This window comes from Eurytemora carolleeae, unplaced genomic scaffold (assembly GCF_000591075.1).
Source record: "Eurytemora carolleeae unplaced genomic scaffold, Eaff_2.0 scaffold290, whole genome shotgun sequence".
Classification (NCBI taxonomy): Eukaryota; Metazoa; Arthropoda; class Copepoda; order Calanoida; family Temoridae; genus Eurytemora; species Eurytemora carolleeae.
This window is the reverse complement of record NW_019396180.1, coordinates 245,582-260,685: the sequence shown is the minus strand read 5'-3', so window position 1 is coordinate 260,685 and position 15,104 is coordinate 245,582. Positions and strand designations below refer to the sequence as shown.

Here is a 15,104-nt window from a genome sequence, read left to right as displayed (position 1 = left end):
TAACATAAACGATACAGGGTGTCTCAATATATCTTACATTTATGGCATTCGGGGTTCATCATCAACCACTGCTAAATATATACACAGTACATACATTAGTAGTAAACCTTGCAACACAACAATTATAAAAAAATATGTAAATGATATTTAACCAAAACTTGCAACACCATTAAAAAAGAAACTAAACGTATGAAAGTAAAACTAAAAATAAAACGTAACGTGTTAAATTTATGAAGTGAGCTTTCCAAACAATTGTTTAATTTGTAAAATTAAAAGATGCAACGAAACCAGAGCTGAAAAGGATCGTTCAGATATTTTATTTCAAAGATATCAAACAACATTTGATGCATTTTGACTTTTTTCCTCTCATTAATCTTCTAGTGATTGTTGCAACATCTGTTCACACTATTTCTGAAGAATCCTTTAAAAATGGTATTAAATGATAAAAAAGGAACGCTCTACTGCAACCCTGTTTTGTGATGACCCTTGTCTGTACTAAGTTCGATTTTATGACTCTAGAACTTGGAATAGATCCCCCGTGATTAAACCCCTACCCTGAGTCAACTCTAGTATAGAATAATAGAACCCTAAACCTGAACAATACAAAACTATCAAAATATTTCCATATTTCCAAATAATTCAATCCTAATATCAACTGAAAATATTTTGTTAGTCTTCACACAAACCATAAATTGAGGAAATCACTTTACATTTTAGGAAACGATAAAGTTTAGAAAGTGATTTCCTACTAGTTTGTTAAACATGTTAACCTGCTTAAAATCCACGACATACATATTCCGTAATTTATGTTTAAACTTTTGAACAATGTTGTTTAGTTTCAAGAGATCCTGAAACCTAACTACAACAGTGTAGATTTGTCCGAGGTTGAGCTAGTTTATAATCAGAGGTTAGATTTTACATTTTATTCCTTATTTTCATTTTGTATATTGAAGATTCAGGGATGTGGAGAGGCAAATTTCGATAAAACCTTGAAAAATATTGAAAATTCTAAAAATGTTATTACTAAATATTTGACTAGAAAAATGAGGATTGTAGGTTTGGGTCGGGTAAACATCATCTTTATATTTTTATATTTTTATATTTTTATATTTTTATATTTTTATATTTTTATATTTTAACAAAATAATCAGTTATTAAATTGAACAAAAAAGAATAAAAATGGGATTTTGAATTTTTAATTATAAATTATTTTTAGAGTTGATGAGCCAAGACTTAATGATTCAACACTCTACCAGGTAGAGAGGGGTCAAATATTAATAATAAAAATTTAAATAATGTAAAATTAATGATTTTAAAACAGGGGACATTGGTTGCAAAGCTAACACTTAAACTTTTTCTAACACGTTTCTAACGATATTACTAGTATATAGATGATAAAATGATATAAATAATATTAATGATAATGATTATATTTATGTCATCGATGATATTAATGATATTAATGATATTAATGCAGGTATTAATGATTGATTTCCTTTCATTTAACTCTACATATGATAATATAAACTTACATAGATTAAAATAAATAACAGGGAAAACTATAATTTTAATCAGATCTAGTTTACAATTTTCATTTAAAAAAATTCCTAGAACAAAAACGATAACTCCAAAAGAACCTGAAACATATTGTAAAAATGCGTAAATAATCTGAAGACATCCGCAGAAGGATTAAAATGAATGACGTAATGATCTAGATGAGGAGAGAGATGGTTGATCAGAAGGACGGCATCTCAAGGTTGACCGTCAAGGTCCACATGGATGATATGAAGAGGGTTACTATCAGAGAACAGGTTTGAGTTCTCAATATTTACAGTGCGCATTTTTAAACTGAAAGGCACTTAATTACACTGTACAGAGTGGGTTGTATGAAATGTGTCATTTTCAGTTGGGGAAGGGGTATAGACATGTCCAGGGCGTTGCGAAATTTACAATAATTCATATAGAATAATATATAAAGAATCTAAACTTTTGATCTAATGCATAAGTGTATAAACTTTTGATATTTTAAACTTTGACTATATTTGATTAAGGAGAATTCATAATTGCACGGGGATTAGCAAATAAGAGTATTTGCGATGTGATAATTTTTTTACTTCCAATGTGCAAACACTGAAAATGATTATTATATCATTAATCGTTAATAAATTAAAAACGTGTGTTGTTGTAGGACTACTTCTACCATAATATCTCCAATACCCCGTTCACCCTCGGTATCGTGTTCCCCAACAAGTACGGGAAGTACAGGGTGGTCGGAGGACTAGAGGTCAATGACCCTCAGAACAGACAACCAGGAAATGGACGTAAGTTTTCTATAAATAATTCTACAGTTTAATTTCAAACTACAAAGTAGCATTATATACGCAGTTTTAAGAAGAAACGATGAATAAGATATTGTCAATTTTCTTTCTAAAATTGTTGAAATATGATTTTTCTTCATTGTTTCTCAAAAATAATTCTGTAAGTGAAAACCAAAATTTAAAATAATCAATTTTCAACCATGAATGTAAGTATATCTCATTATTCATTTATCTAAGAAAGTTTTTAACGGTATTGTTGTGAATCAGTCATGCCACTCTATAAAGAAAGGGTCACTTGTATTAATTGCATACTATAATACTATTATACTATGATCATATTATAAAAACGCTACAGTATAAAAACGCTACAGTATAAAAACGCTATAATCTAGGCAATAATTTGCTACACATTTATTGACTTCTTCTGTTTTTGTCTGAGATTTAAAGTTTATTTCAAAATTTATAATGTTTTAGAAATAAAGCGATTTGAATAATTTTTATATCGAAAAATTCTAGTTGTACATTATAAAATAACATAGTGTATCACAAATTATTAAATCTATTGCAGAGATTTCAAAAACGAGGATATACAAATATATCGTCCAATTAAGTTTGAAAAAGCATGCAGACAGTAGCGTCTCCGAATTCACCAGTTTTACGCATTCTATTTATAATTTCATCTTTATTTATCCAGATTATTCTCTCTGTTTCAATTTGTTTTAGAAGGTTGAGGAAAATAAATATTTGCTGATAGACAATTTGTTCAAGTAGTTTAGAAAAGGAAGATATAGTTAACTGATGGGACGATAATTTGTTAATAAAGTTTTCTCCTCGATTTGAAATTGTCATTAAAAATATTTTCAATGTTTATTTAGAATTTGTAAGAAGTGTTAACTTGGTATGGAAAGGGATGGGCGACTGAGCCCTGATTGAAATAATATTTTGCATCTTCAAAGTCATAAAAATATGTGCTAAAGATATTTAGCCTTGGTAGCGTTTTTGTAGTGTAGCGTTTTTTTAAGGTAGCGTTTTTTTTGTTTTAGCGTTTTAGTAGGGTAGCGTTTTATCGATAGAGGCTTTTAATAACTCTGACAAATAGATTCTATATCATGCTGCAAATCAATTCTTGAACATTCAAGGCATTTTGGATTTCTTTTTATGATTTGATGTTATTAAAAGAAGGGATATATATATAATACATATTACATAAGTACTCAGTCTAGTATTTCAGAATTTAATTGACAAGGATATAACTGTATACGTGAACATATACTGCAGATATGATTTTATTTAAATATTTTTGTAAAATTCTGAGAATTTAATTTTGAAAGTTTAATAAAATTCAGAAATTTGAAAACACAAACATACTTTTCCGAACCCCGCCTCATGATGATGTACAAACGGTCAGCTAAAAAATAAGATCAGAATTATTTTATCATTTTTTCTTGATGTTCGAATTTTCGATTGAGATTGCTTTTTTGTAATTTTTACTTATATATTTGACTTTAAGTCGCCCCTTTCCTTCAGACATTTCCTTCGTTTCAATAAATTTTAGACGGCTCCAAAAAAATATGAAAAGCTTGAATTATTTGAATATCATCTATTTTAAAAATTTTGCTAATGTTATTTTTATCGTCAAAGATGTTTTTGCATATGTTAAGAAAGGAAAAAAATTGTAAAGAAATTGAGTTTTTGTCACAAACTCTGATTTTCTTATCCCTATATCTTTGCATTTGATTGTCGGAGACCTTAGATATTTCAAACTATGAATCATTTTAGATCAAATAATGATAGTTTGAAATATCAAAGGTTTACACCAACAGGTTGAAATAATATGGCGATTGTAAAATCATAATTTGTGGCAAAAACTCAGTTCCTTTAGAACAATTTTTGAGATTTCCATAAACTCTAAAAGTAAAAAAATAGAAGAGAAAAAAAACAAATTAGAATTTAAAGGAATGTGGTCTTTGCCACAAACTCTGATTTTCTATAATGCACATAATTGTTGACCTTTTATATTTCAAACTATGAATTCTGCTAACTCATGTTATCTAAGTTTAAAATATCAAAGGTTTACACCACCAGGTTTATATATTCAGCTTCATATTTGTTTGCGATCCAAAAACCTAAATGAAAGGAAAAATGAGAAAAAACGAAATTAGAATGAAGTATATATATATATAATTATTATTATGTCAAATATATAAATACATATTTTCAGCTGCTGCCAACCTGGCTGGAGATAGATGGAAGCTGCATCCAGATTGGGTTTACTGTGAGTACAATTACGGAGGACAATCTGGCAAAATGTTCGATAATCCGGAAACCAACATGGTTCATTTTCTTAACCGGCTCGAGGAGGTAAAACCTAGAGGGTATTCATAGGATATAGGAGAGGGGGGGGGGGCAGCGGAAGGGTTAAGTTCAGAAGAATACAGTTATCTATAACTGTGATATCTGGAATATTAAGAACTGAATTGAGTCTTTGGCACAAACTCAACTTTACTTGGTCACATATCTTTGCAACCTGATTCTGTAAATCTTTCAAACTTAGACTAATTATTTGATCTAACAGAATTTAAAAGAAGTTGAAATATCTAACTGGATCGTAAAGAAATGATTAGAAAATCAAAGTTTGTGGCAAATGCATATTACTCCTCGAAACAAGAGATCTGATATCTTTGCTGAGATCTTTACACAAGCGGATGCGAAATTTTTGAGCCACACATTTTATCATTTATATTTTGTTATATTCTATTCTATTCTTTTCTATTCTATACTATTCTATTCTATTCTATTCTATTCTATTCTATTCTATTCTATTCTTTTCTTTTCTATTCTATTTTATTCTATTCTATTCTATTCTATTCTATTCTTTTCTTTTCTTTTCTTTTCTTTTCTATTCTATTTTATTCTATTGTTTTAGGAGAAGAATCAGTTTGACTGGGGGCAGTCTAGAGTTCGTCCATTGCCTAAATGTCAAGGAAATGGTGCTTACACTCCGGATTGTACTAAATGTAAGTTAATTTAATTAAACTAGTTTATAGTGATTGAAACTAGAGTTTGGCAACAAAAAAATGTGTGCTGGGGGGTGGGATGAAATTTGTTGAAAAGGGGTATAGAACTAGAAAAAATATTTTCGGCGACTTTTGCTACTCAATTTTGATACCATAACTTCTGCATGTGCATTGCCCGGACGAACCCTAACTTTTTTTCTGAACACTTTAATTTGTTTAATAATAGTAGTGATATACAAAAGTTGTGTCATTAAAGGGACCGTTCACTTTTTTGGGTAATTTCAGGGTAAACTAAACAGCCTATCAGCTATTCATCGGTGATAGTCTTACTTTTCAAAGACATCTGTGGCCGGAGAAAAAGCCGATTTTTCGTTCAGAATTACCCTGAAATTACCCAAAAAAGTGAACGGTCCCTTTAAATTCCAAACAAAAATGATTTATCTGATAAAAATATAATTTTCTAATCCCTACATTTCTGCAACTTAATGTCGTAGACCACTGATATTTTAAACTGTGGAACCTGGAGTCATAGTTTGCGACCAGTCAAGTTGCATAGATATGAGAATAAAAAAAGAGTATAAAGTCCTTCATCTTCATTACAACCCATCAACTCCATCACAGATCCCTGAAAACTCGCGAATATTTTTTCTTGTGAAAAGTATTTTTGTGATTTCCAATAGTTTTGTTCCCTAACCAATTCTTCCATTAGTATAAATTAATCTAACCAATCGAAAGTTTGCGTGGAAAAAGAAAAAGTAAAACATTCTTTTTCTTGATTTTTATTTAGCTCAGTAGAAAGTATAGAAACCTACAATAAATACACAACATTTGAATGAAAATCAACAATGCTATATTGTATAGAATTTGTTTAAAGATTTAAGCTGTAAGCAAAGATATAAAAAGACGTATATAGGGTGTGTACAAACAGAAATTTACCACTCGCCTCAAATTCTAATTTTCAAATCCCAATTTCTATGCAATGATATTTCAGAAATTGACTAATTTATCAAGCAGAAATCATAGTTTGAAATATCAATCAGGTTTCAAAGAAATAAGGATCAGAATTATTATAGTTTATGGCAAGTTTTTAAAAATATTTAGTGAATAGAAAATGTGTGTAGAATAATATAAAGGGAGTGTTTGTAAATAAAAAATGGATAAGTCTGAATTAAAATCAATTTATTTATAGTTCAATCAGTAACACTTTCATTTTAATCAGATTTGCCGTATATTATTGTATCCCTAACATTTCGGTTCTTCTTATATACCCTCTTCTATATTTTACAAGCACTCCCTTTAACTGATAACCATGGATATACTTATGTATAGAGTTTGTAACCATTGATAATGTATATACAGTATTTAACCATAGATATACTTATGTAAAAAGTGTGTTACCATTGATACGCTAATGTACAGATAGTGTTTAACTATAGATATACTAATGTATAGATAATGTTTAACCATCGTTATACTAATGTATAGATAGTGTTTAACCATCGGTAATCGATAAACTAATGTATAAATAGAGTTTTTAAACATCGATATACCAATGTATCTAGATAGTGTTTATCCATCGATATACTAATGTATAGATAGTGTGTGTAAACTAACTAATTTATATTAAAGCTGCTGGTATCCCAACTGCTGGGAAGGATTCACATTTCTGTAAGTAAACTTTATGTTTCGTTCAAATGCGACACATACAATTTACATATTTTTGTTCAAGCAAAAACTTTCAAATTTGCAACACAAAAAATGACGACGACGTTGCTGTTATTATCGTTAAGTTTATCCGTTTTATTTCTTTCAAACTTGTTCTAGAACCTGCCGTTAATCTTGTTCTAGAACCTTCCGTTAATCTTGTTCTAGAACCTGCCGTTAATCTTGTTCTAGAACCTGCCGTTAATCTTGTTATAGAACCTGCCGTTTATAATCTTGTTCTAGAACCTGCCGTTAATATTGTTCTAGAACCTGCCGTTAATCTTGTTCTAGAACCTGCCGTTAATCTTGTTCTTGAACTTGTCGTAAATTTTGTTCTAGAACATGCCGTTAATTTTGTTCTACAACCTGCCGTTAATTTTGTTCTAGAACCTGCCGTTAATTTTGTTCTAGAACCTGCCGTTAATATTGTTCTAGAACCTGCCGTTAATCTTGTTAATTTTGTGGAAAACTAATTTAAAAAATGCTAATTCTGTGTTTATCCTTACTAATATTCACCACCAAATTATTACATAGATCAAGACATTTTTAAATTATATTTTTATACAAAATATCATTTTCACGTTTACAGATTTATTGTTGAAAACCTTATTTTTTCCGCCATTTTAAAATCTTGATCTACGCTATGAACAAAATATTTGTTTTTATTTTACTTTACCTTTCTTATGTGTCTCCCGTTTTTTGTGTTTGTAAGTTTGCTCATCAATCTAGATTCAGTGCAACATATTGATTTCAACTTTAAAGCAAAATACATTCAGATTAAAAGTTAGAAATATCTGATTTAGAAAAGTTCTTTTTTTGCACGGAATCTAAACATAAATACCAAATGTTGGGCCAATTTTGTTTACCAAAATGTGCCTAAATGTCCTTAAAAAACGTTGAATATGTTTTTACAACAAAAACAAACATCTCATTTGCTAAATTTTCTTCGATTTGAGGAGTACAAAGTTTTCTTCTTTTTCGTAGATTTTACAAAGATATGGAAAGTAATGTAAAAAATGACAATTGTCCAGGTGACAAGGAGTTGGTACAAGCTCTAATCCTTGATGCACAGATTACAAAGGTTTTTGAGGAGAAAACATCAAGACGAGATTCGTAAGTTTACTTCCTTTTCTTCCTTTACATTTTTGCATTTACACTTTTTGCACTTTTTAGTTTATTTTTTTGAGAGAAAACATTTGAAAAAGTTAAATCAATATTTTACTTTCGTCCTTTTCCTTTATTTAAAATAATAGAAATAGAAAATGTCAACGCTGAAAATTCAATTTTTGCACACTAACTAATAATAAAACTGTTGAACGAAAATTATACTTATTTTTTGCACATGCACTATAGCTGAAAATTCAATTTTTGCACACTAACTAATACTAAAACTGTTGAACGAAAATTATACTTATTTTTTGCACATGCACTATAAACTATTTGCAATCAGTATCCCTGGGATTGGCGAATTCTTTGCAATGATGCCAAGGTAAGCTTTGCAGAAATTAATCCTTTTTATAATGGTTTCTCTTCCAAGCCGAGGACAGGGTTTGTATTCTAATCATATTTTTTCTAGCACACCCAGGTAATTTTTTATTTAGTATTTTCAGGTGATTTGTCAGAAAAATGAGAAAAAATTAAAATTTTTTTTCATGCAATCAAGGACTAACATTTTTTTTATTTTAGCAGTCAAGGATTTATTTTCTAAATTGTTTGGATAATAATAATATTTTTGAATAATTAGGGTTTAGGCGAGGTTGGAGCTGATTAGGACATCGGATGAATAACATTAAAAAGTTTGTTTACAAAACTAAATGTTCCAGGGACAACCTTTTCAACATTTTCGGGATTAAACTCTCCTTTGTGGCGACTAGAAGTGGACTCACCAGGTATCCAAGAGCGTCCCGAAAAACATAAAAATTGAGATTTAAAAACATATTTTTTCCATCCTGCGTATTCCAGCATTATTCCGGTTAATAAGTAATTACCTACAATAACTTTGGCCTAGGAATTTCCAAAATGTGGTCTGTCATTTTTGCATCTTTTTTAGAAAGATATTAAGAAAGGAACTGACTTCTTGCCACAAACTCAAAATTTCTGATCTTTTAACTTTTCAGCATGGTGGTGCGAACCCTTCATTTTTCAAACTTTGACTATTATGATCTAACAAAACTCATAAACTGACACACCTTTAGGTCTATATCTGGTAGCAAAAATGCAGGGATCAAAAATCAGATTTTGTGACAAAACTCAGTTTCTTTTGTCCAGATATCTTATCTATTTGATAAAGAAATAATCTCAAATTGTCAATTTTTGCATCGAATTTTGAATAGCTCCTAAATCAAATGACTCGTTATTCATACACTTTTTAACATTTGATTAAAATATGATAGAAAATACTGTGAAAAGATGGTTTAAAAAATTGGTTAAAAGTCATCCCGTTATTTCCTTCTTTATTGATTGACACTTCTTTGGGACACCCTGTTTACAAGTTTGATAGTTTTTATAGTTTTATATTTTATAAAGTTTTTCTGTAAGTTTTTGCCCCTAAATAGTATTTATCTAGATGGGAAGAACATAAGCCCCCGCCATCTCCCAATGATCCTGGATATGAAGAAGAAACACCGTATGACCCGGATAATCCAAAAGAACCGTAAGATCTTTACTTTTTACCGTAATTGACACATATTTACTTTTTACCGTAATTGACACATATTTACTTTTTGCCGTAGTTGACACATATTTACTTTTTGCCGTAATTGACATATATTACTTTTTGCCGTAATTGACATATATTTACTTTTTGCCGTAATTCACACATATTTACTTTTTGTCGTAATTGGCACATATTTACTTTTTGTCGTAATTGACACATACTTACTTTTTGCCGTAATTGACACATATGTACTTTTTGCCGTAATTGCCACATATTTACTTTTTGCCGTAATTGCCACATATTTACTTTTTGCTGTAATTGACACATATTTATTTTTTGCCTTAATTGGGGCAATCCGCATCACAGGGCATCTAGGCGTAATTCAAGTTACCCTTCATTTGTAAAGAGGTATGTCCGAATCACAAAGGACCTTTTTAAATGTGAAAGATATCATGGTTTCGGTTGCAAAAACCTGCAAATTGTTTTCAGATAGAACCCGCGATTTAAAATAATCAAATTTAGGTTAGAAAACAAGGATATTTAGTCAACTTTGATCACGCAAAGGTTTATATAGGGGTAACGTTGTTAATCGGGCACATCGGGCATGCCCCCCTTTATAGATGGACATTAACTTGCGTGCACACTTGCGTTAAATTATAAATAATTAAAACATGTTGTTATCGTACGGAGTAACATGTATTTTAAAATATATTGTTTAGGCACTTCAGTGAGGTCAATAATGAGGCTACAGATGAGGTTTGGTATAAGAGAGCTGTAGAATATCATTACAACAATCCTCAGAGTTTTGTTTTCTCAGTTCCATTTGATATCGGAGATAAACGTCCGACCCAAGTAACCGCAACCCACGCCATCTTCAAGGGGAAGGGTTCAAGGAAGGCTCCGGCTGCTGTGGTTGGAGTTCAAATAGATTACGAGAAGTTTAGAGATACGTTCATGCTTGTAGCTAACAAGGTAGGATCAGCTGAGCAGTGTATTCTGTTTATGCAATGTACAGTGCCTATATATATAAACTGTTCATTGTCACCTGTACAGTGTACAGTGTATTCAGTTTAGAAATACGTTCATGCTTGTAGCTAACAAGGTAGGATCAGCTGAACAGTGTATTCAGTTCATGCAATGTACAGTGTCTATATATATAAACTGTACATTTTCACCTGTACAGTGTACAGTGTATTCAGTTCATACAATGTACAGTGTCCATATATAAACTGTACATTATCACCTGTACAGTGTACAGTGTATTCAGTTCATACAATGTACAGTGTGTGTAGTGTATTCAGTTTAAACAATGTACAGTGTCTATATATATATATATAAACTGTACATTTTCACCTGTACAGTTTACAGTGTATTCAGTTCATACAATGTACAGTGTGTGTAGTGTATTCAGTTTATACAATGTACAGTGTCTATATATATATAAACTGTACATTTTCACCTGTACAGTTTACAGTGTAATCAGTTCATACAATGTACAGTGTCTATAAATATAAACTGTACATTGTCACCTGTACAGTTTACAGTGTATCCAGTTCATACAATGTACAGTGTCTATATATATAAACTGTACATTGTCACCTGTACAGTGTACAGTGTATTCAGTTCATACAATGTACAGTGTGTCTTGTGTTTTCAGTTTATACAATGTACAGTGTCTATCTATATATATATATATATATATATAAACTGTACATTTTCACCTGTACAGTGTGCAGTGGATTACATGTAAGATGCACTTTGAAAAAGGGTATTCACAATTGCTCCCAATGTAAAATATTCTAATTTATATTTTTGTTAAAGGAAAAAAACTTCAAATTAAAATACTAAAACAAGATATTCTTGAAACCTAATTAATTTTGTCTCCAGGACAATGCCCTGTCCTGCAACGACAACACGATCGAGTGCTACGTCCTGGATAACAACGGGTTCGTTGTTATCTCCGAGGACAAGCTCAACACTGGCAAGTTCTTCGGAGAGATTGATGGAACCGTTCTCAACAGTTTAGTTCAGAATAATGTGTTCAAGAAGATCAAAGTTTACGATTATCAGGTAAAACCATAATTTTAAAATATTATGATAAATGTCAACGCTTTTCTTAGAGTGGCGCCGGGAGGTTCAATTCTATTCCTGAAGACATACACTGTTAAAATGGGTGGAGGGGGTTCGGGTCTTACATCATATTGGATTTTAATTAAATTCAATCATTTAAAAAAATTTATTGATACAACTCATTTCACAATTTTCTTGCAGAAATACAAGTATCTATGAGTCATCCAATATTACATGGAACTTTATGTATTAAGATGTCAAATATACAAGCAAATATTTTTTTATTTGTTAAGGCGATCTGTCTTGAGTCAGCTGATGATGGATCCCCGGCCTCCATGATGTTAACTCCATTCAGACTTCTTAGTTCTTTATTTAACTGGATAATTGGACACATAGCCTTCACCATCATCAGGTTTATTATTATTACTATTTTTATTATTATTATTATTATTATTATTATTATTATTATTATTATTATTATTATTATTATTATTATTACTATTATTGTTATGATCATCATTATGATATCTATCATTATTAAATGATAAGGTTGGAGCTGCATCATCTATGGAACCCTGACTGGACCTATTCCTTCCCTCAGTCTAATGATCCAAATGTTGTCTTTGATGGAGATTATTACGCTTACGATGAATATACTCCTAACGAGGCTGCAGCTGAGGGTCCGACTTCGGAGGATTCTAGCTTGGAGGAGGAAGAGTAAGTTTCAAAATTAAACCTACACATTTTGTATTCAATTATACGTAAAAAACTGTTCTAAATTTGAAGCACGATTATTTACTATTATTTGAACTCAGTGGCGATCAAATTCACTTTTTCAAGTTCAGTGGCGATAAAATTCATTTTCTTTTAACTTAGTCGCAATCGCATTAATTTTCGTTAAACTCCTTGGCGATAAAATTCATTTTTGTTTATCTCAGTCGCGATCAAATTAACTTTCTTTCAGCTCAGTGGCGATCAAATTAACTTTCTTTTAGCTCAGCGGCGATCAAATTAATTTTTGCGATCAGAATTCAGAGGAAAAATTTTTTTTATAACGCATAGCTTTGGCTACTGAACTCGAAACCAAAAGTGTAAACTTTTAAATTAAAAAAAATAAAGTTTGATTCCAGGGTTTTACTGCAAATTTACCAACAGATAATTAAAAAAGTATTTAGAAGGGTATTTAACGCCTAAGGTCTAAGGAGGGTGGCACTGGCCGGAGCGTTGAAAGCATAGATTTAAAATACTAAATATTCGTTACTTCCTATCATACCCTAATTTTCTTCATTGTTAAGGTTACATGATCCGTATAACTCCCATGATGTTAAGGTTACATGATCCGTATAACTCCCATGATGTTAAGGTTACATGATCCGTACAACTCCCATCATGTTAAGGTTACATGATCCGTACAACTCCCATAATGTTAATGTTAAATGATCCGTACAACTCCCATCATGTTAAGGTTACATGATCCGTAAAACTCCCATCATGTTAAGGTTACATGATCCGTACAACTCCCATAATGTTAAGGTTACATGATCCGTACAACTCCCATAATGTTAAGGTTACATGATCCCTACAACTCCCATGATGTTAAGGTTACATGATCCCTACAACTCCCATGATGACGAGCTTGTGAATGAATACATGATGAAGGATGGAGGTCCAATACCAATCCTGGAGATGACGTATATAAACAAGACCCAACCTAAACCATGTGACAAGGAGGTGTATCTGTATGAACTCCAGGAAACAGTTCTAGAGAAGATGGGTAGACCTCTTCAGGGTATTCTTAGAAACTGTCATGACAGCAAGTGTGAGAGGTGAATATTCCTTTCATTCTTAACTTCACTTTTATTATAATTTTTTAAAATTCTTAAACAAGTTATATATACATATATGTTAAATGAAAGTTTTTTTTTGATATTTAGACAGGTCTCTATATCTCTGATCCCTTTGTCTATATATTTAGACCGTTTACTGTATTCCTGATCCCTTTATCTATATATTTAGACTGTTTACTGTATTCCTGATCCCTATATCTATATATTTAGACCGTTTAAGCTATAACCCTAATCCCTATAACTATATATTTAGACCGTTTACTGTACCCCTGATCCCTATATCTATATATTTAGACCGTTTAAGCTGTAAACCTGATCTCTATATCTATATATTTAGACTGTTTACTGTAATCCTGATCCCTACATCTATATATTTAGACCGTTTACTGTAACCCTAATCCCTATATATATATATATATTTAGACCGTTTACTGTAACCCTAATCCCAAACACGAACCTGATCCTGGTTGCAGCGGATACAACATGTCCCTGCTACTCTGCTAGAATTACAGTTTCTCCAACCAAGGTATTTATTCAGGTTTTGCTTTTTTAACAGGAACCATAGACGTAATTTCATGATATCCTTCCTACAAAAAAAACTTTATGTCTGATTTAGAATGATCCCTTTTATCGTGGAATATCACGCGTTCTATAAAGTGTCAGCTGTTTTCAAGTAATGGAGTAAACATCACAAGGGGGGTCGGTGGAATCCTTCCCCCCCCCCTCCGCCCAAAGGATAGGGTTAATCGAAAAAAGTCATAAATCGGGCAGGCAACGCTTATATGTATATCTTACTGTTCAAAACAAGCGACGAATACAAATATATCGGAAAAATTAATCCAAAATGTATTTGAAGTTTTATTGGAATATTACCCTTTCTCGCAACCTTCCCTTTTATTATCAAATGCGGGTGTGTTATAACGCATAAACTATAAAAAATGGCGAATTTCATAATTTTCATTTAAAATTCTAATTTGTTTAAGCCAAGCACGAAAAGCATTAAAGTTAAAGGAGAGAAAATTATATCTCGCTAAAACTTTTGCATAGAAATTCTATTTTGGAGATAAATGGATTTTACTGAAGAAAAAATAATAATATGCCGTATTTTATTCTTTCTGCAAAGGGGCTATCAACGTAATTTCAACGGTGCCCTTAAAATCTGTTTTCTGAAAAAAACTTACGAAGATATCCGCTTTTTTACCAAAACAAGTTGATAGTTCCCCTTTTTAGTTCCGGTTTTATGCATCAAAGACAAAGTAGAAAATTGGCTTATTGGATGCTCCGATGAAGTTTTGAAGGGCACCATTGTGGATCTAGCACGTAACTCTAAAACTGAGGGTTCACATGGAATAACGTCGAGAATCCCTTAAAAAACTTGAACATTTTGTTAAATTAATACCCCAAAAAATGAAACTTCAAAAATTCCATTTCTTCGATTAATTGTGTTTCCCAAGAATAGTAAGATCCACGGAAGAGATCGGAACGGGTTCAG

At 31.2% G+C, this 15,104-nt stretch overlaps 1 protein-coding gene across 10 annotated transcripts in view; it reads left to right on the top strand.

The window, feature by feature from the left end:
- The window catches only part of LOC111697378 (voltage-dependent calcium channel subunit alpha-2/delta-3), a 38,964-nt gene that overhangs the window by 23,672 nt on the left and 188 nt on the right, over nucleotides 1–15,104 (top strand). For 6 of the 10 annotated variants that reach the window (XM_023467367.1, XM_023467366.1, XM_023467362.1 and 3 more), the window contains 17 exons: nucleotides 837–907; nucleotides 1,217–1,256; nucleotides 1,716–1,811; nucleotides 2,189–2,321; nucleotides 4,540–4,679; nucleotides 5,245–5,335; nucleotides 6,965–7,003; nucleotides 8,071–8,152; nucleotides 8,490–8,528; nucleotides 8,863–8,928; nucleotides 9,606–9,692; nucleotides 10,415–10,667; nucleotides 11,583–11,765; nucleotides 12,059–12,177; nucleotides 12,315–12,482; nucleotides 13,367–13,591; nucleotides 14,036–14,138. In XM_023467367.1, coding sequence (XP_023323135.1) covers nucleotides 837–907; nucleotides 1,217–1,256; nucleotides 1,716–1,811; nucleotides 2,189–2,321; nucleotides 4,540–4,679; nucleotides 5,245–5,335; nucleotides 6,965–7,003; nucleotides 8,071–8,152; nucleotides 8,490–8,528; nucleotides 8,863–8,928; nucleotides 9,606–9,692; nucleotides 10,415–10,667; nucleotides 11,583–11,765; nucleotides 12,059–12,177; nucleotides 12,315–12,482; nucleotides 13,367–13,591; nucleotides 14,036–14,138 — 1,935 coding nt within the window. Of the gene's footprint in view, nucleotides 1–836; nucleotides 908–1,216; nucleotides 1,257–1,715; nucleotides 1,812–2,188; nucleotides 2,322–4,539; nucleotides 4,680–5,244; nucleotides 5,336–6,964; nucleotides 7,004–8,070; nucleotides 8,153–8,489; nucleotides 8,529–8,862; nucleotides 8,929–9,605; nucleotides 9,693–10,414; nucleotides 10,668–11,582; nucleotides 11,766–12,058; nucleotides 12,178–12,314; nucleotides 12,483–13,060; nucleotides 13,104–13,128; nucleotides 13,323–13,366; nucleotides 13,592–14,035; nucleotides 14,139–15,104 lie in introns of those variants that run through there. The other 4 variants (XM_023467365.1, XM_023467363.1, XM_023467369.1 and 1 more) reach the window with 4 other exon arrangements.